This window comes from Nomascus leucogenys, chromosome 11, assembly GCF_006542625.1.
Source record: "Nomascus leucogenys isolate Asia chromosome 11, Asia_NLE_v1, whole genome shotgun sequence".
NCBI lineage: Eukaryota > Metazoa > Chordata > Mammalia > Primates > Hylobatidae > Nomascus > Nomascus leucogenys.
In genome coordinates, this window is record NC_044391.1 from 116,466,028 (window position 1) to 116,490,305 (window position 24,278).

Below are 24,278 nucleotides of genomic sequence, written 5' to 3' on the forward strand. Positions count from 1 at the left end.
GAAGAGAGAAGGGAAGTTTAGAGAAAAAAGAATAAAAAGAAATGAACAAAGCCTCCAAGAAATTTGGGACTATGTGAAAAGACCAAACCTACGTCTGATTGGTGTACCTGAAAATGATGGGGAGAATGGAACCAAGTTGGAAAACACTCTGCAAGATATTATCCAGGAGAACTTCCCCAATCTAGCAAAGCAGGCCAGCATTCAGATTCAGGAAATACAGAGAACGCCACAAAGATACTCCTCGAGAAGAGCAACTCCAAGACACATAATTGTCAGATTCACCAAAGTTGAAATGAAGGAAAAAATGTTAAGGGCAGCCAGAGAGAAAGGTCGGGTTACCCACAAAGGGAAGCCCATCAGACTAACAGCTGATCTCTCAGCAGAAACTCTACAAGCCAGAAGAGAGTGGGGGCCGATATTCAACATTCTTAAAGAAAAGAATTTTCAACTCAGAATTTCCTATCCCGCCAAACTAAGCTTCATATGTGAAGGAGGAATAAAATACTTTACAGACAAGCAAACGCTGAGTGATTCTGTCACCACCAGGCCTGCCCTAAAAGAGCTCCTGAAGGAGGCACTAAACATGGAAAGGAACAACCGGTACCAGCCACTGCAAAAACACGCCAAATTGTAAAGACCATCGAGGCTAGGAAGAAACTATAGCAACTAACGAGCAAAATAACCAACTAACATCATAATGACAGGATCAGATTCACACATAACAATATTAACGTTTAATGTAAATGGGCTAAATGCTCCAATCAAAAGACACAGACTGGCAAACTGGATAAGGAGTCAGGACCCATCAGTGTGCTGTATTCAGGAAACCCATCTCACGTGCAGAGACACACATAGACTCAAAATAAAGGGATGGAGGAAGATCTATCAAGCAACTGGAAATCAAAAAAAGGCAGGGGTTGCAATCCTAGTCTCTGATAAAATAGACTTTAAACCAACAAAGATCAAAAGAGACAAAGAAGCCCATTACATAATGGTAAAGGGATCAATTCAACAAGAAGAGCTAACTATCCTAAATATATATGCACCCAACACAGGAGCACCAGATTCATAAACAAGTCCTGAGTGACCTACAAGGGACTTAAACTCCCACACAATAATAATGGGAGATTTTAACACCCCACTGTCAACATTAGACAGATCAACGAGACAGAAAGTTAACAAGGATATCCAGGAATTGAACTCAGCTCTACATAAAGTGGACCTAATAGACATCTACAGAACTCTCCACCCCAAGTCAACAGAATATACATTCTTTTCAGCACCACACCACACCTATTCCAAAATTGACCACATAGTTGGAAGTAAAGCTCTCCTCAGCAAATGTAAAAGAACAGAAATTATAACAAACTGTCTCTCAGACCACAGTGCAATCAAACTAGAACTCAGGATTAAGAAACTCACTCAAAACCGCTCAACTACATGGAAACTGAACAACCTGCTCCTGAATGACTATTGGGTACATAATGAAATGAAGGCAGAAATAAAGATGTTCTTTGAAACCAATGAGAACAAAGACACAACATACCAGAATCTCTGGGACACGTTCAAAGCAGTGTGTAGAGGGAAATTTATAGCACTAAATGCCCACAAGAGAAAGCAGGAAAGATCCAAAATCGACACCCTAACATCACAATTAAAAGAACTAGAAAAGCAAGAGCAAACACATTCAAAAGCTAGCAGAAGGCTAGAAATAACTAAAATCAGAGCATAACTGAAGGAAATAGAGACACAAAAAACCCTTAAAAAAATTAATGAATCCAGGAGCTGGTTTTTTGAAAAGATCAACAAAATTGATAGACCGCTAGCAAGACTAATAAAGAAGAAAAGAGAGAAGAATCAAATAGATGCAATAAAAAACGAAAAAGGGGATATCACCACCGATCCCACAGAAATACAATCTACCATCAGAGAATACTACAAACACCTCTATGCAAATAAACTAGAAAATCTAGAAGAAATGGATAAATTCCTCCACACATACACCCTCCCAAGACTAAATCAGGAAGAAGTTGAATCTCTGAATAGACCAATAACAGTTTCTGAAATTGTGGCAACAATCAATAGCTTACCAACCAAAAAGAGTCCAGGACCTGATGGATTCACAGCTGAATTCTACCAGAGGTACAAGGAGGAAATGGTACCATTCCTTCTGAAACTATTCCAATCGACAGAAAAAGAGGGAATCCTCCCTAACACATTTTACGAAGCCAGCATCGTCCTGATACCAAAGCCTGGCAGAGACATAACCAAAAAAGAGAATTTCAGACCAATATCCTTGATGAACATTGATGCAAAAATCCTCAATAAAATACTGGCAAACCGAATCCAGCAGCACATCAAAAAGCTTATCCACCATGATCAAGTGGGCTTCATCCCTGGGATGCAAGGCTGGTTCAACATACGCAAATCAATAAATGTCATCCAGCATATAAACAGAACCAAAGACAAAAACCACATGATTATCTCAATAGATGCAGAAAAGGCCTTTGACAAAATTCAACAACCCTTCATGCTAAAAACTCTCAATAAATTAGGTATTGATGGGACGTATCTCAAAATAATAAGAGCTATCTACGACAAACCCACAGCCAATATCATACTGAATGGGCAAAAACTGGAAGCATTCCCTCTGAAAACTGGCACAAGACAGGGATGCCCTCTCTCACCGCTCCTATTCAACATAGTGCTGGAAGTTCTGGCCAGAGCAATCAGGCAGGAGAAGGAAATAAAGGGTATTCAATTAGGAAAAGAGGAAGTCAGATTGTCCCTGTTTGCAGATGACATGATTGTATATCTAGAAAACCCCATTGTCTCAGCCCAAAACCTCCTTAAGCTGATTAGCAACTTCAGCAAAGTCTCAGGATACAAAATTAATGTACAAAAATCACAAGCATTCTTGTACACCAATAACAGACAAACAGAGAGCCAAATCATGAGTGAACTCCCATTCACAATTGCTTCAAAGAAAATAAAATACCTAGGAATCCAACTTACAAGGGATGTGAAGGACCTCTTCAAGGAGAACTACAAACCACTGCTCAGTGAAATAAAAGAGGATACAAACAAATGGAAGAACATTCCATGCTCATGGGTTGGAAGAATCAATATCGTGAAAATGGCCATACTGCCCAAGGTAATTTATAGATTCAATGTCATCCCCATCAAGCTACCAATGACTTTCTTCACAGAATTGGAAAAAACTACTTTAAAGTTCATATGGAACCAAAAAAGAGCCCGCATCGCCAAGTCAATCCTAAGCCAAAAGAACAAAGCTGGAGGCATCATGCTACCTGACTTTAAACTATACTACAAGGCTACAGTAACCAAAACAGCATGGTACTGGTACCACAACAGAGACACAGATCAATGGAACAGAACAGAGCCCTCAGAAATGATGCCGCATATCTACAACTATCTGATCTTTGACAAACCTGACAAAAACAAGAAATGGGGAAAGGATTCCCTATTTAATAAATGGTGCTGGGAAAACTGGCTAGCCATATGTAGAAAGCTGAAACTGGATCCCTTCCTTACACCTTATACAAAAATTAATTCAAGATGGATTAAAGACTTATATGTTAGACCTAGAACCATTAAAATCCTACAAGAAAACCTAGGCAATACCATTCAGGACATAGGCGTGGGCAAGGACTTCATGTCTAAAACACCAAAAGCAATGGCAACAAGAGGCAAAATTGACAAATGGGATCTCATTAAACTAAAGAGCTTCTGCACAGCAAAAGAAACTACCATCAGAGTGAACAGGCAACCTACAGAATGGGAGAAAATTTTTGCAACCTACTCATCTGACAAAGGGCTAATATCCAGAGTCTACAATGAACTCAAACAAATTTACAAGAAAAAAACAACCCCATCAAAAAGTGGGCAAAGGACATGAACAGACACTTCTCAAAAGAAGACATTTATGCAGCCAAAAAACACATGAAGAAATGCTCATCATCACTGGCCATCAGAGAAATGCAAATCAAAACCACAGTGAGATACCATCTCACACCAGTTAGAATGGCCATCATTAAAAAATCAGGAAACAACAGGTGCTGGAGAGGATGTGGAGAAATAGGAACACTTTTACACTGTTGGTGGGACTGTAAACTAGTTCAACCATTGTGGAAGTCAGTGTGGCGATTCCTCAGGGATCTAGAACTAGAAATACCATTTGACCCAGCCATCCCATTACTGGGTATATACCCAAAGGACTATAAATCAGGCTGCTATAAAGACACATGCACACATATGTTTATTGCAGCACTATTCACAATAGCAAAGAGTTGGAACCAACCCAAATGTCCAACAACAATAGACTGGATTAAGAAAATGTGGCACATATACACCATGGAATACTATGCAGCCATAAAAAATGATGAGTTCGTGTCCTTTGTAGGGACATGGATGAAACTGGAAAACATCATTCTCAGTAAACTATCCCAAGGACAAAAAACCAAACACCTCATGTTCTCACTCATAGGTGGGAATTGAACAATGAGAACTCATGGACACAGGAAGGGGGAACATCACACTCCGGGGACTGTTGTGGGGTGGGGGGAGGGGGGAGGGACAGCATTAGGAGATACACCTAATGCTAAATGACGAGTTAATGGGTGCAGGAAATCAACATGGCACATGGATACATATGTAACAAACCTGCACATTGTGCACATGTACCCTAAAACCCTAAAGTATAACAAACAAACAAACAAAAAAACCCATCCTTTTTACCACTTGGAACCAAACATCATGAACTTCAATGAATTAGGGTTTGATAGTTCTCTTTAAAGACGGGACTATAACTCTAACTAGACAGGGCAGTCCCTTTTAAGTGAATCTACCCTGCCACAGTTACTACAGAAGAGGCAGCCCTATGTAGTTGAGTCAGTCTAGTATAGTGGCTTTTGAGGCAGAAAGACCTGAATGTAAATCCCAACCAATTACAGAAAGAAAGAGGCCAATCCATAGATTGGGACCATGGGAAATTACCGCAGATCCAAGTTGAGAATAAACAGAAACTAAAGAAGCAGAAATAAAGAGTAAGTCACTTGGTAAATGGACCAAAAGAAGCTCACACTGGAGAATAGCTAAATAACATAAATGCCAGTAAGGACCACATTCCTGCTGCTGAAAACCCTGAAGCTATATTTGAGCCTTCTGTAGTTACGTTACTTATCTTTTAATTCTCTTTTTTTTTTTTTTTTTTAAGAGATGAGGTCTCACTATGTTGCCCAGGCTGGTCTCAAACTCCTGGGATCAAGCAATCCTCCCACCTTGACCTCTCCAAGTGCTGAGATTACAGGCGTGAGCCACCACGCCTGGATGTTATTTATCTTTTAACTAACTTGGTTCTCCTGCTTCAGTTACGTTCTGGTGAAATTTTGTCTTCTTAATTCCATGACCTATACATCACACTCCCCCAGCACTCCGTTTAACGTGGCTTAGCCCAAATAGAGGTTGGAAAATTGTGTGTGAGAGAATTTAAGATTCAAGCATCCATCAGCGTGGGAGTTGCTAGACAAAACTAAGGTCCTTTCCAGCCCCAAAAGGCCACGATTCTAAGCTGTGAATCTACTCAATATTTTCTTCAAGGTAACACAAATCCCTAAAATTTACCACCACCAAGCAGTAGTTCCTTTCGTGGTCCTAAATAAGATCCTTTATACAGGAATGCCCTAGGTTCCTATATTCTGAGATTTCACAAACATCCTCATTTTAGCTTCATGACTACCAATTTCAATGGTAAATTTTCTTAAGCCTTATTTTCAGAAAGTAGAGTCCTTATATTTGTAGTATCTTGCAACGCCCAAGCTCCCTTGCACTTCTAACCCACTACAGATACTGTACTGCAACATCTTCTCTGTGCATAAACGCCTACCTCTTTCTTTTTCTACAGGCTGGTATATTGTTCCATTATACAAACGTACCGTAATTAATATTTCACCAGTTCTTACTAATGGACTTCGGGTCGTTTCCAATTATATTATAATTATCACATACAATGCTCAGGTCAACAGCTTTTTACATGTGTATCTTTAGCGTATGCAAGAGCAACTAAATTATCACTGGGTCATTTCAAGCTGCTCCTCTTTGAACTGTTTTGAGCCTAGATCTATCTCTGAACAGGAACAAAAACTAGAAAGCACCTAAAACTCTGGCTGCAGATGCAGAAATACAGTGTGGCACGATGCTAATGGGGGAAATGGTCTCTTCTTTGAAGGATCGCCTATTAGCTTGAGACTAGATCTTAAAGGGTTCCCAAAGCAAGAAAATACACTGTAATTATCGAAGAATTTTAGATACCTCAGAGATGAGGTTAAGAAATAGTAAAAGCTTAACAGTCGAAGATCTGAAGCTTCAATTTCATTCTTTGACGTTCCCGATTACAGAAAGTTCAAAGATGATGTTTAAAAATATTATATATGCCCATATGCTTAAAAAAAAAAAAAGGAAGCATGATAAACGTCATCGCCCAGCCTTCTTAAAGATCGCTCCCACCCGCGGCTAGCCGGGCAGGAGAAGAGACTCGAGCGGCACCCGAGCCGCATCCACGCCGCCCGCCCGCGCCTGGGGTCTGGGTAGGTAACGGGCCCGGCGGGAAGGAGGGGCTCCCAGGCCGTCCCTCCCAGCGCTCACCTCAGCTCCTCGTCGACATTCCCGCGGGGCTGTTCGGCCGACGCCACCATAGAGGAAGTCGTAGAGGTCTTGTTCTTCAAGATCCCCTTGATGGGCCGGTGCGAGGCCGTCGAGGCCGCCATTGCCGGGCGCTCCGGCTGTCGGCTCAGGGTCGCTGCTTGGCGTGGGGTCCGCGAAGAGAAGGGCCGGCACAGCAGACTCGCAGGCAGCCGCAGAGTCCGCTCAGGGCTAAAGCGGCCGCACCTGCTGCCTCGGAAACGGCTACCGGAGCGGTTGTCACGACACAACGACCCCGACGCCAGAGCCAACGCCGAACGGGTGGCGGCTCCTCGCGCACCCTCAGCCGCCGGCACTTGACCCGCGGCTCCCAGAGAGACGCCGGCCTAGAGCTCCAGGGCTGGAGCGACGCCGACGCCGAAGCTAAGCGGGCCCGCCCTCTCGCGATATCTAGGGAGGGGGCGGGGAGAGGGCGGGGCGAGAACAAAGCCGACCTCCTCGCCCCGCCCCCTCCGTCCCGCCCGGGCTGCTCGCGCCGCCCCCGCGCGGCGCTGGGAGGCGGGAGCTGTTTCTGAGAACTTGCGGGAGAGCTCCTGGGCTTGCAGCTTCCCGGACCCGCGCACCCTCTCGAGCACCCTCGTCCCACCACCTTGTGAGGCCGTAGTGTTATTTTTATTTTTTAGATCAGCAGACTGAGACTCGAGGTGACGTCACTCCGCAGAGAGGTTAGCTGACTTGAAGAAAACGGATATCTCCTCTTTCCATTTCGCCCGTGTAAACAGCCGAACTGCCTATTATAAAAGCATGGACCGTCAGCATTGGAGTGGTCCTTAGAGGCCTGTTATGAAATCATAGAATGTCTGCATTGGAATCGCCTCACCTCCTTTTATCGTTGGAGAAGCCGACGGACAGACGGGCAGCGACTCCCGCCGTCGCACAACCCGTCTAGGCAGAGAGCGCAGGAGACGGGAGGGTGGCAGGGACACATCTCCCAGCCAAGGACCCCCTGGGCCCGCAGAGGCCGCGACAGGTTCCCCCCACGGAGGGAACCAACTCTGCCGCAGGTTGATGTGGACTTCAAGCCTGCAGAACGGAGAGCCCATTTCCATTGCTTAAAGCCACCCAGTGTGTGGTATTTGTTGTGTCTCCTGTACACTCCCTTCCCTCCCTCTGCTAAGTCCAGTCCGCAGCTCGCTCATCACCAGGCTCTTTTCCATGACTCCTTCTTGATCAGGCCTTTTTATCGTCCTCACCACAGGTTAGAGCACAGCAGACTGAGCCACCCAGAACTGGCCCCTCCGGTGAACCAGCCCCTGCGGAGTCCCAGACCGCTGGGCCTGGAAGGGACCCTGTCAAGCAGGCCCATGAGGTGGCTATCCAGCCTGTTTCTCCAACAACCCCAGGGGCTAGAAGCTCGCCACACCCCCGTGCAACTCATTTTATTTTTGGACAGCTCTGACTCAGGGAGTTCTTAGATTGAGCTGACACCTGGCTCCCAGCAATGTCTGTCCACTGCTGTTGGGGGTGAGAGGAAGTGTTTTCCCCTATCTAGCCCCTATAGCAGCAGTCTCACTCCCATGGCTCATCTCTGGAGCACAGTCTCATCTTCTTTAACACAGGCTCTGTGCCTTTTGAGGATGACCCTGTTCTGTGTCCTTAGGACTCCGCCCCTCAGGGATGACTGTAGAGTTCTGAAAACGATTGTTTTTATCGTCTGGCCCCTAGCCCCTAGCTCCTAGCTGAGTTCCTGGCACAGAACAGGGCCTCAGTATGGGAATGGATGTGGACGGAGATAATGGAGGGGAAGTGAGCTGGAAGGGGAGAAGGGAAACAGGGTTGCTGGTCACAGAGTGGAATGTGTTCCCCAGGGATTTGCCTCAGCCAGGGGCCTGCACAGTCACTGTTGGCACTGGCCCCACCTTTGTTCCCAGTCGAATATCCACTGGTGCCATCTCTCCCTCCCAGGCCAGGACTGCTCAGTGGATCTAACATTACACCCTGACAGCCCTGTCCAGCCCATGGAGCAGAGAGAGGGTTCTCAGCGAGGGGAAGCAGGATGGCCACCTCCCTTCCCTTCCTGAGTTCTTTCCACCACAGTGTTCAACACCTGTGTTGCGTCTCCTGCCCTGTCAGCAGGAGCCTAGGTCAGTGATGGCAATCCTGTTTTCAAGGGAATACACAAACTTCCCTGTATGTTCTAAATTATTGGGCAGATTTGCTTTGTTCCTGCTTGGGCTGGGAAGCATCACTGAGTTCAGCAGCCCTGAACTCAACTGTGACTGGGCCCTTAATTAAGCAACAGCTTGCTTTCAGACCCTCTAATGAAAGGGACTATGATCGTATGACATAAAATGTTTTATTACAGTCAATTAACTAACAAACATTGGAACAGGATGTGATGAAGAGTTCTCTGAAGAACCTTGGAAACGTATTTCCCTCATCAAGAGTTAAACTTTTGTCTCCTGTACTGGTTCTTCCACTCCCAAACCCACAACAAATGAATGCAGATGAAGATGACTTTGGTAGCACTTAAAAAAAAATAGTTTGTAAAATTGTGAGGGCCAGTACTGCTTTTTTTTTTTTTTTTGAGACAAAGTCTTGCTCTGTTGCCCAGGCTGGAATGCAATGACACAATCTCTGCTCACTGCAACTTCCACCTCCTGGGTTCAAGTGATTCTCCTGCCTTAGCCTCCCGAGTAGGTGGGACTACAGGTGCCCGCCACCACACCCAGCTAATTTTTGTATTTTTAGTAGAGATGGGATTTCATCATGTTGGCCAGGCTGGTCTCAAACTTCTGACCTCAGGTGATCTGCCCGCCTCAGCCTCCCAAAGTGCTGGGATTATAGGCATGAGCCACCACGCACGGCCTGCTTTTCCTTATCTTTCAGAGTAGTTGAACTACTTTATTCCTCAGGGCGGCCCAAATAAGATTTTCAAATGCCTCTAAACAGAGCTCTCCTTCTGTTCCTCTGCTGAGGTTTGTTCCTGTAGGAAGTTATCTGGACCAAACAGCCCGAGCACTGAATTTAGCTGCATTGGTGTTACATTTCCTGTGTATTGAGGGTTTGGCTGCCAAGAGGTGAATTGTAGATGGAATCTTTCATTCTGGTTTCATTCTGGAAGTAGCTATTGAGCTCAAGGCAAATCATATATTTAAAGAGATTTACATGATTTAAGGATAATCTGGCATTTATCTCTGCTCTCTTTTTGAAGACTTCATTATCATGGTTGCCTGACCCAACACAACATATTTGGAGGAGGAGAGGGGACACTTTTATTGTACCCCATCACGTGGCTGAGTCATTTGGCTCTCCATTCACTGGAACAGATGACTATGGGCAACACCATTGGGTTTCTCACCAAGGACAGAATTCCAAAGCAACCATGGCTTCCATGGTTGGCTCACCCAGCCTGCCTGAGTCATCAGCTAGGTCCACAGAGTAGAGAAGTGGGTAGTGCCCCCACCTAACATCTGGAAAAATTCCCAAAAGTTGTCACTTCATGACCACTGAGTCAGCAGCAACTCTTTTCTTGCCAAGAATAGCACATTGTTCTTTTCCTTTTCAGGTAATCCCTCCCCGGAAAGAGAAGATCACAGATTTTGTCGTATTAAATACATTGTAGAAATTCATGGTAGCAGGGGCAAGATCATTTAAACAAAACAAAGTTTCAGAGAAAAAGCCAAGGACAAAGATTAATCATTTTCTGCTTAAGAAAAATGGCTTTGATTTGCAACCATGGAATGCTCCACTGTTTCTTCTCTTTAAAGACATCTACTGAAAGGATTCCTTAACCTTACCAAGTGGCCAAAATACTTTTCTGAGAAGATTCACAGGGCATAGGGCCCCCTAGGGTACACAGAGATTTCATTAGTCCCTAGATGTTTCCTGACCCTTTTAAAAACTGGTTAAATTCAGAGACTCTAGGCAATTACTTCTTTCAGAACCTATGAGGCAAAAACAAATGAAGAATGCAGGACACGCAGTGTAACAAACCTTGGAATGGTAAGTAGGAAATATGAGTTAGTTTTTTGGCTAAGCTATGAATTTACCTTGTGCCTGCCAGAAATCACTCAGTCTTTTGTGACTGCAAATTTTCTGTAAGTGTTAACTGGTTTGGTTTATAAATTATTGCAAGAAGTAAGGGAGCAATGTCATGTATTATAATTTCATTGTGTCAATTTTGCCAAATTATCTTGCATTTTGTTATTCTATGAACTCATAATGGGATAAGGAGTATAGGCTTTGATTCAGAACATATGTGATGTTGCTATAAATGCTTCATGGAAAACCCTAAATATATTTTGAAGCCTACATAGTCAAAAGTCACCATTGGAAGACTTTTCTACTTTATTATTGTATTTATGCTCGTTAGCACTCATTCTTGTTTGAAACATCTCAAATGTGTAATTTTATTATTTTATTTGGCTGTTGTCTCCAGATTGGTCTGAGGACTCCATTTTCTTCACTGCCCATTCATCTTCGTACTGCTCTCATATATTTTTTAAATTGGGATACGCAACGATTCTTAGTTTATAAATTCAACTCCACTTTGCCACTCACAGTGTTAGGCTTGGGCAAACAATTAGAACTTGCCCTTCTTGGCCAGGCACGGTGGCTCCCGCCTGTGATCCCAGCACTTTGGGAGGCCGAGGCGGGCAGATCACGAGGTCAAGAGATGGAGACCATCCTGGCCAACATGGTGAAACCCCGTCTCTACTAAAAATACAAAAATTAGCTGGGCATGGTGGCACGCGCCTGTAGTCCCAGCTATTTGGGAGGCTGAGGCAGGAGAATCACTTGAACCCGGGAGACGGAGGTTGCAGTGAGATTGCGCCGCTGCATTCCAGCCTGGTGACAGAGCAAGACTCCGTCTCAAAAAAAAAAAAAAAGAACTTGCCCTTCTTTTTTTTTTTTTTTTTTTTTTTTTTTTGCTCAAGGAACTCAGTCTGCAGTGGTTGCTCATTGTCTAGGATGAAGTCCAAATCCCTTGGGCCTTCACAATCCAGCCCGATCTGGTTTTCTAGTCTCCTTTTCTTTTTACATCCACTTGCTTTCCGCTGTGTTCTTCACACTAGTCACACTGCCCTTCTCAGGGTGTCAGAGCACCCTATATTCTGTCCCTTTTTCATGCCTTTACTAATCTATGTGAAATGCTATCCCCTATTCTTGCTCTTAAATTACCCCATTTCAAAGGTCATCTCCTTCTCTGACTCCATGCAGGCCGAGTCAGTGTTCACCTTCACGGAGATCCTAAGGAACGGTTTGCATTCCTCTGTCTCATTGTATCATCATTCTCCAAGTGTCTGTCCCTCTGCTTTGGCCTCTTTGGGAGCAGGTGCATGTCTTCCTCCTCTTTCTCCCCTGACAGCATAACTTAATGAATACAGTGTCTGCCGTAAGAGGCCCTCAATACATGTTGGTTATGTAAACCAAAGAAAATGACCAAGGCGAGTCTCGATGATTTAGGTTTATTTGCCAAGGTTAAGGATGTGCTCAGGAAAGAACACAGATCCACAGGAAGAACTGTGGTCCATGCTTTTTCCAAAGAGGGTCTGGGGACCTCAATATTTAAAGGGAAAAAATGAATATTGGAGAAATAGAAAGTTTTTTTTTTACAAAGGGCGTGGGTGGATAAGAGGCAAGCAGTTGCATTCTTTTGAGTCTTTGATCAGCCATTTACATGTGAGAGGGTGGTAGAGGTACAGTCACTTATACATTCACTTATACATTCAACGAATCTGCATTTTTTACATAACATAAACATAGGGCAGAGGAAGCAATCAGATACACCTTTGTCTCAGGTAAGCAGAGGGATGTCTTTGAGTTCTGTCCTTTGCCCCATACCTGCAAAGATAAGCTATCAATGTACATTGCCAGGGTGAGATTCGACAGAACTGTTTTAGAGTAAAGATCTGGGCGCCCACAGGATTTCCCTGTGGGCAAACTGTGAGGGAGGTCTGTAGCTTTTTTATCTTATAGCTATCTATTTAGGAACAAAATGGGAGGCAGGTGTGCAAGACCCAGTTCCCAGCTGGACTTTTCCCCTTTGGCTTAGTGAGTTTAGGGTCCCAAGATTTATTTTCCTTTCACAGTTGAATCAGAGAATAAATGAATTAACTGTTCCTAAATTCGACCTCCCCAATAATGGTGCCCATAACAACATGAATTTCTTGGAAAGCAATCTGACTATATATCTTGTTCTGCATGGCTAAGGAAGGCATTAGCAGCTATAATGCTGGAAAGGAAATAATAGAAATAAGAAAGACTGCTGAGTCAATAGAGAATGCATTAAAAAGAGGAAATTGTCCTGTCACCAGTCAGAAATCTTTATTGAGGTCTGTTATGTGCCAGGTCCTTTTCTAGGTATTGTCTATTGCTTAGTTTATTGCATAAATAAACTACAGCAGGTACTGTATTTGCTCTTTTCATTTTAATTTAATTGTTTTTTGAGATGGAGTGTCGCTCTGTCGCCCAGGCCGGAGTACAGTGGCGTGATCTCAGCTCACCACAAACTCTGCCTTCTGGGTTCAAGAGATTCTCTTGCCTCAGCCACCCAAATAGCTGGGATTATAGGCACACGCCACCATGCCCAGCTACTTTTTGTATTTTTAGTACAGATGGAGTTTCACCATGTTGGCCAGGCTGGTCTCGAACTCCTCACCTCATGTGATCCACCCTCCTCGGCCTCCCAAAGTGCTGGGATTACAGGTATGAGCCACCATGCCTGGCCTCCTCTTTTCCTTTTAGGTTCAGAACCTTTTCTTTAAAAAGTTCATTGTTAGGCCGGGTGCGGTGGCTCATGGCTGTAATCCTAGCACTTTGGGAGGCCAAGGCAGGTGGATCACCTGAGGTGAAGAGTTTGAGACCAGCCTGGCCAACATGGTGAAACCCTGTCTCTACTAAAGATACAAAAATTAGCCAGGCATGGTGGCAGGCACCTGTAATCCCAGCTACTCAGGAAGCTGAGGCAGGAGAATCCCTTGAACCTGGGAGATGGAGGTTGCAGCAAGCTGAGATCATGCCATTGCACTCCAGCCTGGGTGACAAGAGTGAAACCCTGTCTCAAACAAAACAAAACAAAGTTTGTTATTAGATACACACATACACACATGCACACACACATGTCCACCCCTCATTTCATGTGTCTCTCCTAGCTCTGGCTCTGGGCTCCAGGAGAATGCTGTTGCTGTTTTCACAAAGGCATAGCTTCCTGTATCAGGTGCACCTGTGTTAGCAGGTGTTTTTATCAAGTGGTGCTCTAGATAGGACTCAAGACCTTCTTTGCTCTCCCGTGGCTGAGGCAGGAGGGGGGAATCCCTTAGTAGGAACCACAAGGCTCTCACAGGATAAACTGCTGTCTCGTTGGTTTCTCCCCCAAGGACTTCGCCAGACTTCATCAGAAGATAGCAGTGCGAGAGGGGACTGCAGAGGAGAGCTGGGGCTTGGGAAACCAGCAGCAGGGGCCATGTGGGCAGGTGGTTTCTGTGTGAACCTCTGATCTGTGCAACATAAACAGGAAATGTTGAAGGCTTCTAGTGCTCTTTTTTGATGTCAACAACATTCTACGGGACAAAAGAGTTTGCCTCTCACTGTTTCTCATATATGGAGGTTTTCTAACTAGCATCCTGAATGGAATTGAATTAAAAATAAAACCAAAGTAAAAACTAGCTTTATCTCTAGATTTTAAATTTTTCATTCTTTTTTATGGTGGCACCTATACTGTTACCTTGTAGGTACCAACTAGAATGTTCTTTTTAACTGCCTGTCATTCATGATTTACCTACTTGGAAGCTTAACCCTGTCCAAGACTGGACCCTAGTCAACACAAATTTCATCTTAATTTTTTTATGAAGGTCTATCACACCCCTAATATTCTGACATTCTTAAATACGCTGCTCAGCTGTGCTTGTCAAAGGCAATTGTGTTTGCTACATTTCAGAAGAGAGTCCAGACAGAGTCCATTTGGCTCTGTGCTAGGAACGGCTGCAGTGCAAGACTGTGGAGCTCTATGGCTGACCACAGCTGAAACTCACTTTGATCTTGCTAGATGCCGCCAAGTCGGAAAAAATTAACTAAGACTGCAGGGTCAAAGAGAACGCATAAAAGCATTAACTGCTTTTGTTTCATGTTTCCTCTCCCTCCATAGAGGGACAGAGAAATTAAGAAAATTGCCGGATGTGGTTGCTCACACCTGTAATCCCAACACTTTGGGAGGCCAAGGAGGGTGGATCACCTGAAGTCAGGAGTTTGAGACCAGCCTGGCTAACATGGTGAAACCCCGTCTCTACTAAAAATAGAAAAATTAGCCAGGCATAGTGGCGCACCCCTGTAATCCCAGCTACTTGGGAGGCTGAGGCTGGAGAATTGCTTGAACCCAGGAGGCAGAGGTTGCAGTGAGCTGAGATTATGCCACTGCCCTCCAGCCTTGGCAATAGAGTGAGACTCAGTCTAAAAAAAAAAAAATAGAAGTTAAGAAAATTTATACAGAGTGGGCAGGAACAAAATCTTCTGGTGAATCAAGTCTGCAGGCTTATTAAATGTGACAGAATGCTTCTTGAAGGATTAGAAATAAAATACAATTAAGTCAGTGCTATAATAGCTCTAAGCAGAACCAAGCAGTGTCTTTTCCTCCCCCTCACAAGTACTGAACTCTTCTTTCAATCTTTTCAGCTCTGGCACTAGGCCAAGCCCTTCCCTCCTGGGATAGTTGCTTTAGGAGCCAACCAAGCAAGCCCAGCCAGCTCTCAGGGAGTCGAATGGCCTTTCACACCCAAGGCCAGTCTGCTCACCATGCCTCCCATCCCTGTCACCCTCGGGCTCCTGAACGTGCAGCCTCTTTCCCCACTGTCATCTTCCGGCCTCTCCGTGTAGCTTCTCCTCGGCCGCCCTGCCTGCTGGGCATGCCAGCCTCCATTCCTCACACACTGCTTATGTGCAGGGTGATACTCGGGATATTTGAGAACCCAAACGGTGTGAACAGGCCCCAACCAAGCAGGAAGGAAAATGGCTATCATGCAGGCATGGCTCCATGTCACTCAGAGAAGCCTCTGCTACCAGGTGTTACCCCTTTAGTTTTTGGGCTCACTGGGGAGTCCCAGGGATGGTCACAAGATGGGGAACATTCTGGAGGCTCAAAAGAGTGGCCGTGCACAGAGTAGAACTGCTGTGTGTTGGTACACACCCGCCTGTCACATCAGCCAGTGTGAGACCCCAGATGCCTTCCCAGAATGTTGCCTGCACTCCTCGCCTTAACAGAAGGCTGGGTTTTCTGTCCCAGGCAACTCACAAATAGTGGCCGGCAATTCCGTGCCATGGAGCACAGAGCTGGGCAGGAGTTAGGTTTCTGCTTGACTCCCAAGACGACTGCTGCTGTTACCATCATTCCCTCCATCCTGACCCATGGCCCAGGGTAAAAATTTCTTGAGGCTCATGTCAATGACATCCCCCTGTGTGCTCCTTCCAGTGGCTGCCATCTAGTAAGCTCTTGCTGATCTCTAAATGGCATCAAGAACTTTGGTCCATATTTTTTCTCATTTAAGAAATATTTCTTAAGCATTCACTGTGCCAAACAACTTGCTGTATGTCCAGAGATGTATAAAACATGATTCTTGTCCTGAAAGGTAAGCTAGTTTTTTTGTTTTTGTTTTTTTTGAGATGGAGTCTTGCTCTGTCGCCCAGGCTGGAGTGCAATGGTGCAATCTCGGCTCACTACAACCTCTGCCTCCCGGGTTCCAGTGATTCTCCTGCCTCAGCCTCCTGAGTAGCTGGGATCACAGGTGCATGCCACCATGCCCAGCTCATTTTTGTATTTTTAGTAGAGACGGGTTTTCACCATGTTGGCCAGGCTGGTCTCGAACTTCTGACCTCAGGTGATCTGCCCGTCTTGGCCTCCCAAAGTGCTGGGATTACAGGCGTGAGCCACCGCACCCAGCTGTAAGCTCATAGTTTAATAAATAAATATAAAAAAAGAATGGCCAGACTAGGTGGTAAATGCCTAAGTGGACATACAGTGTTTACAAACACAGAAACATGGACACGTGGAAATGATGATGTACTAGTTTCCTGTGGCTTAAAACAACAGAAATGTATTCTCCCACAGTTCTGGAGGCTAGACATCTGAAATCAAGGTGACAGCAGGGCCATCCACCCTCTGAGACTCCAGGCAGAATCTTTTCCTGCCTTCTCCTAGCTTCCAGTGCTGGCCAGCGATCCTTGGCGTTCCCCGCTTTCCGCTGCATCACTCCAGTCTCTGCTGTCGTCCTGTGTTCTCCCCATGTGTTTCTGTCTTCACGTGGTATTCTCCTTTTCTTATGAGGATATTAGTTGTATTGTATTAGGGCCTACCCTAATGAGCTTATCTTAATTCAATATGCAAAGACCCTATTTCCAAATAAGGTCACATTTCCAGGTACTGGGAGTTAGGACCTCAACATATCTTTTTGGGGGACACAGTTCAACCCATAACAGTGGGATAGTCAGGAGAGCAGGGGAAGGACCAGAGAAGGCTGGCCAGACAGGCTTGGCGAGCTGGTAAACAGGAGTCAGCAGGGCAGGGAGAAGGGTGTTGTGTTGTCTGGAATGATGTATATAAACAGACTGGGGCCCGAGAGGGTGACCCCTTTGGAAACTGCAAGGTGTTCAGTCTGACAGGCATAAAGGATCTATGCTCGGTAGTGGCAGAAGATAATCCTATGAGTTGACAGGAGCCAAGTCATGAATCTCATCGTCTCCCCACACAGGGGAGTGCCTGCATTCCTTTATTCCCCTTTTCTGGCTGACAGTGATCAGTCATCTCAAACCCCTACTTCCCACTCACTTCCCACACGCAGTTGATCCCTCAGATCACCTGATTCTGCCTCCTAAAAATCTCCTAAATCAGGCCGGGTGTGGTGGCCCATGCCTGTAATCCCAGCGCTTTGGGAGGCTGAGGTGGGTGGATCACCTGAGGTTCGGAGTTCGAGACCAGCCTGGCCAACATGGTGAAACCCCATCTCTACTAAAAATACAAAAATTAGGCTGGGCGTGGTGGCTCACACCTGTAATCCCAGCACTTTGGGAGGCTGAGGCGGGTGGAGCATGAGGTCAAGAGATCGAGACCATCCTGGCCAACATGGTGAAACTCTATCCCTACTAAAAAAAAAAAATGCAAAAATTAGCTGGGTGTGGTGGTGCACACCTATAGTCTCAGCTACTCTGGAGGCTGAGGCAGAAGAATCACTTGAACCTGGGAGGCGGAGGTTACAGTGAGCCAAGATCATGCCACTGCACTCCAGCCTGGCAACAGAGCGAGACTCCGTCTCATAAAAAAACAAACAAAAAAACCAACAACAAAAACAAAAATTAGCCTGGCCTGGTGGTGGGCGCCTGTAATCCCAGCTACTCCAGAGGCTGAGTTAGGGAGAATCTCTTGAACCTGGCGGTGGAGGTTGCAGTGAGCTGAGATCACACCTCAGTACTCCAGCCTGGGCGACAAGAGCGAAACTAAACACCATCTCAAAAAATAATAATAGTTCTCTTTGCCATCATTTCTCTTCCTGTGGAGCCGCTGCCATGAAGGTTGACCTGTGCAGTTTCAGCGGGTACGAGATCTACCCCGGACACAGGAGGTGCCACGCCAGGACCGACGGGAGGGTTTTCCAGTTTCTTAATTCAAAATGCGAGTTGGCGTTCCTTTCCAAGAGGAATCCTCGGCAGATAAACTGGACTGTCCTCTACAGAAGGAAACACAAAAAGGGACAGTTGGAATAAATTCAAAAGAAAAGAACCCTCTGAGCAGTCAAATTCCAGAGGGCCATTACGGTGTATCTCTTGCTGCTATAATGGCCAAGAGGAATCAGAAACCTGAAGTTAGAAAGGCTCAAAGAGAACAAGCTATCAGGGCTGCTAAGGAAGCAAAAAATGGCTAAGCAAGCATCTAAAGAGACTGCAATGGCTGCTGCTAAGGCACCTACAAAGGCAGCACCTAAGCAAAAGATTGTGAAGCCTGTGAAAGTTTCAGCTCCCTGAGTTGGTGGAAAACACTAAACTGGCAGATTAGATTTTTAAATAAAGATTGGATTATAACTCTAATAATAATAATAATAATAAGAAGAAGAAGAAGAAGAAGAAGAAGAAGAAGAAGAAGAAGAAGAAGAAAATAAAAATCTCCTAAATCTACCTTCTCCTTTCTACTTCCACTTTCTAGTTCAGGCCCTCATCATGACACAGTGGAGCACTGGCCATCTCACAGGTCCTCCTGCTGTCAGGCCCATGCATCCTCTCTCCATTCTCCTCTGCTGCTAGAGCCATCACTCAGTGCTGCGGACGGTACCCCTCCCAGGGCAAGAGGTAGGTGGATCCCCATAGCGTCATGAATGACGCTGCTTTAGTCAGCTGCCTGAACTTTACCAGCCCCTTCCTCATCAGATCCTGGCATTCTCTATAGCCAACCTGAAGACAGAGCGTTTGCTTTCAGAGAACTCCAGCCTCGATTTGCTCTTTAGTGACTTTTTTCCTGCCGTGAATTAACAAGTTGGTATTTGGATTTCATTTTTAAGATGTAAGTTAAATTGTTTCCTGGAATTGAGTCCTTGAATCAAGTCACCTTCAGATTGTAATCTGAGCTCCATGTCATGGTTTACAAAGCTGTCAGTGATCTGACCTTTGGCCACCTGTTCTACTTCTCCTCTACAGGATCCCGGACCCTGGGTGCTGCGGAATTGAGTTCCTACTTGGTGGCAGTCTTTCCTCTGCCTGGGATACCGCCTCCTCCCCCTTTTATTTCTTTTCTTTTCTTTCTTTGTTTTTTTTTTTGAGACGGAGTCTCGCTTTGTCTCTCAGGCTGGAGTGCAATGGCGCGATCTCAGCTCACTGCAACCTCCACCTCCTGGGTTCAAGCGATTCTTCTGCCTCAGCCTCCTGAGTAGCTGGGATTACAGGTGCACACCACCATGCCCGGCTAATTTTTGCATTTTTAGTAGAGACGGGGTTTCACCATGTTGGCCAGGCTGGTCGCAAACTCCTGACCTCGTGATCTGCCCACATCAGCCTCCCAAAGTGCTGGGATTACAGGTGTCAGTCACCGCGCCCGGCCTCCCCCTTCTATTTTTGACTACCTCCAGCTTGTTTTTCCAAACGCAGCTCAGGATTTGCTCTGGAATGAAGCCTCCTCTACCTCTTCAGGACAGCATCAGGTGGCCCTCCTCTGTTCCCCCAGAATCCCTCATTCTACCTTCCATTGCAGCCTCTCATCTTATTTGATCTCCACATCTACACGGCCGGTTTTCTTGTTTCTCTTTCCCTCTAGACTCTGAGCAACTCCAGCAGACTCCAGTTCTCCCCAAAACACTGTACCTAAATCATTGCTCTATTGGCACATATTGGGAGTATCCTGTGCTTTTTTTTTTTTCTTTTCTTTTGGCCTGATTTTCGACATTTTATTTTGCTTTCTCTTGATAGAATTGCTAGATTTCTATAGACTTCAGCTGTGGACTCTAAGGCACTCCTCTCCGAAGGCATAGTGTTAGTACTGCAATGGATACTGAGCCACGAACACTGAGTTGGGGATGGAGCAATCAGCAGGCAGCTGGGGGCGTTGCTGTGGATGAGATGCTGAGGTTACACGTGGAGACTCTAACGATGATCGTTTCTGGGTGGATCCCAGCTGTAAATGCTTGAGATAACTTGCTTGCAGTCACCTGTAATATTTGGTACAAATTAGGATTTGTACTTTATAGGTTTTATAATTAATATTTCAGAATTCAATGTATTATTTTGTGATTTTTGAGATCTTGATTAATAATAGCAGAATAGTAACAGCCCCAAGGGAACTAAACAACACCATCATTCATAAAATGTGAATCTGTTATGAGCTAATTTGAGATACGGAGCCTAAGGTGTTTTTGGTTAAAAAAAATTTTTTTTTTTTTTTTTTTTGAGACAGAGTCTCACTGTGTTGCCCAGGCTGGAGTACAGGGATGCAATCGTGGCTCGTTGCAGCCTCAAGTCCCCAGGCTCGAGAGATCCTCCTACCTCAGCCTCCTGAGTGCCTGGGACTATAGGCACACCCCACCATACCTGGCTCATTTTATTTTTTGTAGATACGGAGTCTCCTTATGTTGCCCAGGCTGGTCTCAAGCGCCTGTCCTCAAGTGATTCAAAGTACTGGGATTACAGACGTGAGCCACCGCACCTGGCCTTAAAAATATTTTTAAACTTCCTTAAAATGCCAAAAAGATAGGAACAATTAAATATTCAAAAAAGGATTGATTTTTAAGCCCAGCTCCACGCTAATTTTTGGTAACTTCATTTCTCTGTACTAGAAGTGAGGAATACAAAGATGAATGAGACAGGGTTCCTGTCACCATCTAGTGGGAGAGACAGGCTGGCAAACCAACAGTTAATCAAGGAGGTAATTTAGGTAAATGATTTTGAGTTGACATATTGGATTTATCTTTGGAGGCAGTAATTCCAAGGACAAGAACTAACTGCCTTTCTGCCAGAGCGCACATGTGAGGGTCAGAGTTCTCAGGCATAAATCAAATAATGAGTCGAACCAGTCCTCAGAGGAGATAACTGCAAACATAGGTTTGCTTAGGTTACCAACCATTGTCCCGCAGGCAGCAATCCACCATACTATTTCTTGCTGGTATTGAATTTGGTGGCCGTGTATGCGATATTTTCCGGGGTGTCCTGTGAATTCTGTTTTAGAGATTTGCTTTACTACCTGAATAGTTTCCTTTGAATTTTCTTTTATTATTCTAATTATTCTACATTATAAGTTGCTTTGCTTTGTCCTTTTTTTTTTTTTTTTCAGTTTTTTGTTAAACATTATTTGTGTAGAAAATTGCCCCTTAGGAAGCCATCCATCGTTTGCTTTTTGTGATTTTCAAGGAGATGCTTTTCTATGAGATGGTGGTGGAAGTGTTTGCTACAATACTAGACATAGGGCCAGGCACAGTGCCTCATGCCTGTAATCCCAGCACTTTGGGAGGTTGAGGCAGTGGATCACAAGTTCAGGAGTTTGAGACCAGGCTCGCTGACACGGTGAAACCCCGTCTCTATGAAAAATACAAAAATTGCCCGGGTGTGGTGGTGGGCACCTATAATCCCAGCTACTCAGGAGGCTGAGGCAGAATTGCTTGAACCCGGGAGGCAGAGGTTGCAGTGAGCTGAGATGGCGCCACTGCACTGTGGCCTGGGTGACAGAGCAAGACTCCATCTCGGAAAAAAAAAAAAAAACAAACCCACAATACTAGACATAGTTAATGAATAATATTAGTTAACAAAGAGGTTTGAGAACTAGGAAAGATTCTCTAAGGTTATTCTTTGATAAATCACTCATTTTCACAGAGTCACTGCTTACTGTGGGTAATTTGTTTGCTGTTGGTTGACAGTGAACCTACTTAGGAGAAGATATCATCCTTCAGGGCTTTTATTTGTATGAAATGAAAAAATTCTTTCTCCTTTCAGTAACAGACAGTGGTGCTTTTCTGTTATAATTCAAAACAGGTTTAGGAACACCTGACATTTTCAGGGAGAAGCAAAGGATGAAGGAATGAGCTGGAGTAAACTTTCTATAACATATAAGGGGGAAATGGGAACTGGATGCAGATAAATCTTTCATGCTTATTAAGAACATTTTAATGTTTCTCAGTTGATGTATGAAGTACTTGCAATCAGCATTTGCTTCTTCAATCACAAGGAGGCAGCATAGTCTCATGGGAGGAGGGGAAGTGGGTCTGTTCAAAACACCTATTCTTCCTGCTGCCTGTGCTGTTCTTGTCCAGAAGGCCCCTTGGAGCTGGGAGTGTCTCATGGAGTCATTCAGTTCCCTGCGTCCTGGTAGAGTTGCCCCTTAACCATTGAAACCATATCTCCCTAATGCTAAAAATAGCCAGGGTCTGAGTCCAGGACTTTCCTGTTGACGGTCTCATGTACCTGGTGGCCCTGGGAGCAGGACGTCCTCATCTCACTCATCTCTGTTACTGTGAGTCCTACCAAGCCTGGCCAAAGTTGCCTCCTTAATAATTAGTCCTTGAATAGAATCCCCTAGGTAGTGGTTATTGACTTGCAAAATATAACACTGACTTTATACCATGTTTTTTTGTCTCATGGAGACAAAAACACTTTTCTCATAGAATACGTTTTGTTTGTGGGGAAATGAACAAAATGAGGCAAAAAACCCAAATCATCCTATGAGTAAGTTATTTTTCTGATGGAAGACAGGGTCCAAGTTCAAGTTATAAGTGTAACTAGCCACATAGTTTCACTTAAGTCATTTCATTATGCTGGGCTTCAGTCTCCCCAGTTGAAAAATGAATGAATGTGCCTGTGATAGTCCAGTGTAAGTTGTGGGAACATACCAGATATAGCAAACTGGGAAGCAATTGTAGCCAGATCTGTTGAGGCACATGAATATAAGACATTTTTATCTAGGTCCTGTTTTCCCTTCTGTGACTGATTCTTTCTGGGCCCTGGGACATTTATATTCAGCCTCTGCATTTGTACATTCATTTGTTCATTCACCCACTCATTTATTCAATAAATATTTATTGAGTACTTAAATATGTGCCAGGAACCATTCTAGGTCTGAGGATATAAGAGGGTACCAAAAAAGCAGGGTCTTTTATTTTTTTTTTTTCAGAGAGCCTACCTCCTAGTGGGAGAGATGGACCACAAATACATAAGCAAATACATACATAAAATCATTGCAGATTATGAAAAATGGTAAGAAAGAGATAAAAAGTGTGACCGGATGGAAGGTAACTGGGGCAATCACTTTTAGGCAGATGCCTCTGAGATGCCATCTGAGCTGAGACTTGACAGATGAAGTGCCAACAATCTCAGCCTCTAAGCCTGCCAAGCTTGAGATGTTATTTTTATTAGTAATTTACAGGTGCAAATGACCCACCTAGACTGTTTCTAGTGCACAGTATGCTTTGTTGACAAAATGCCCTGAAGCAAAATGCCACAGATGTCAGCTTCAGTTTTGTGGATTTTCATACCATCTTCCAGTAAGGTTGGTCATTGTCGTTACCAACCACTCCCCCGTTTGGGGAGGGAGGACACAGGGTGTCCTCTGACTCTGGTGCACACACGAGCTCTCACCAGTCCTGCTGGGACCAGGCTGCAGGCAAAGAACAAACAACTACTTAGTGAACTGTGATGACAAAGGAGTGGCCATTTGCTTCCTCCAGTGCTGTCCATGCCAGCTCCTGAGCCCATTTGTCACTTCCTGGGGACAGAGCTGACTCATAGAGAACTGGCGGTAATTTTGGCCTGGGAGGGGTGGGAAACAGAAGGCTTGGAGATTAAAAGCAGGTGGAGCTGGTGGCTGCCTAGGTAGTATGATGGGAATTTTTGTCCACTGACCTGTCCACAATTCTTGGAATTCTGCTAGAAGTTAGTATCCAATCCACTTGGTTCTGAAAGGTTTTCTTTGATTTTTGATCTTCAGCTCTCTCACTAATGTGAATGTTTGGAGGAGGATACCACTGTTTAGAAACATAATTTAACATATTAAAAAAGACTCACAAAAAAATCTCAGAATGGCAAAATCAGGTTATAGATGTTAGGCCCTGGATCTCATTTTATCCAGAATTGTCCCACCTCTGAAATGACAAATTCATACACTC

The 24,278-nt window shown here is 44.7% G+C and overlaps 1 protein-coding gene and 1 pseudogene across 1 annotated transcript in view; one reads left to right on the forward strand and one right to left on the reverse strand.

Moving 5' to 3' along the window:
* PPP1R2 (protein phosphatase 1 regulatory inhibitor subunit 2) overlaps positions 1 to 7,145 on the reverse strand; it is a 35,928-nt gene extending 28,783 nt beyond the window's left edge. Inside the window, exon 1 of the mRNA XM_003280422.4 lies at positions 6,664 to 7,145. Within this exon, the coding sequence (XP_003280470.1) occupies positions 6,664 to 6,785 (122 nt within the window). The 5' untranslated portion in view covers positions 6,786 to 7,145. The remainder of the gene's footprint in view (positions 1 to 6,663) is intronic.
* Positions 7,146 to 18,204: 11,059 nt separating this feature from the next.
* Positions 18,205 to 18,760, forward strand: LOC100581574 (annotated as a pseudogene).
* Positions 18,761 to 24,278: the final 5,518 nt, after the last annotated feature.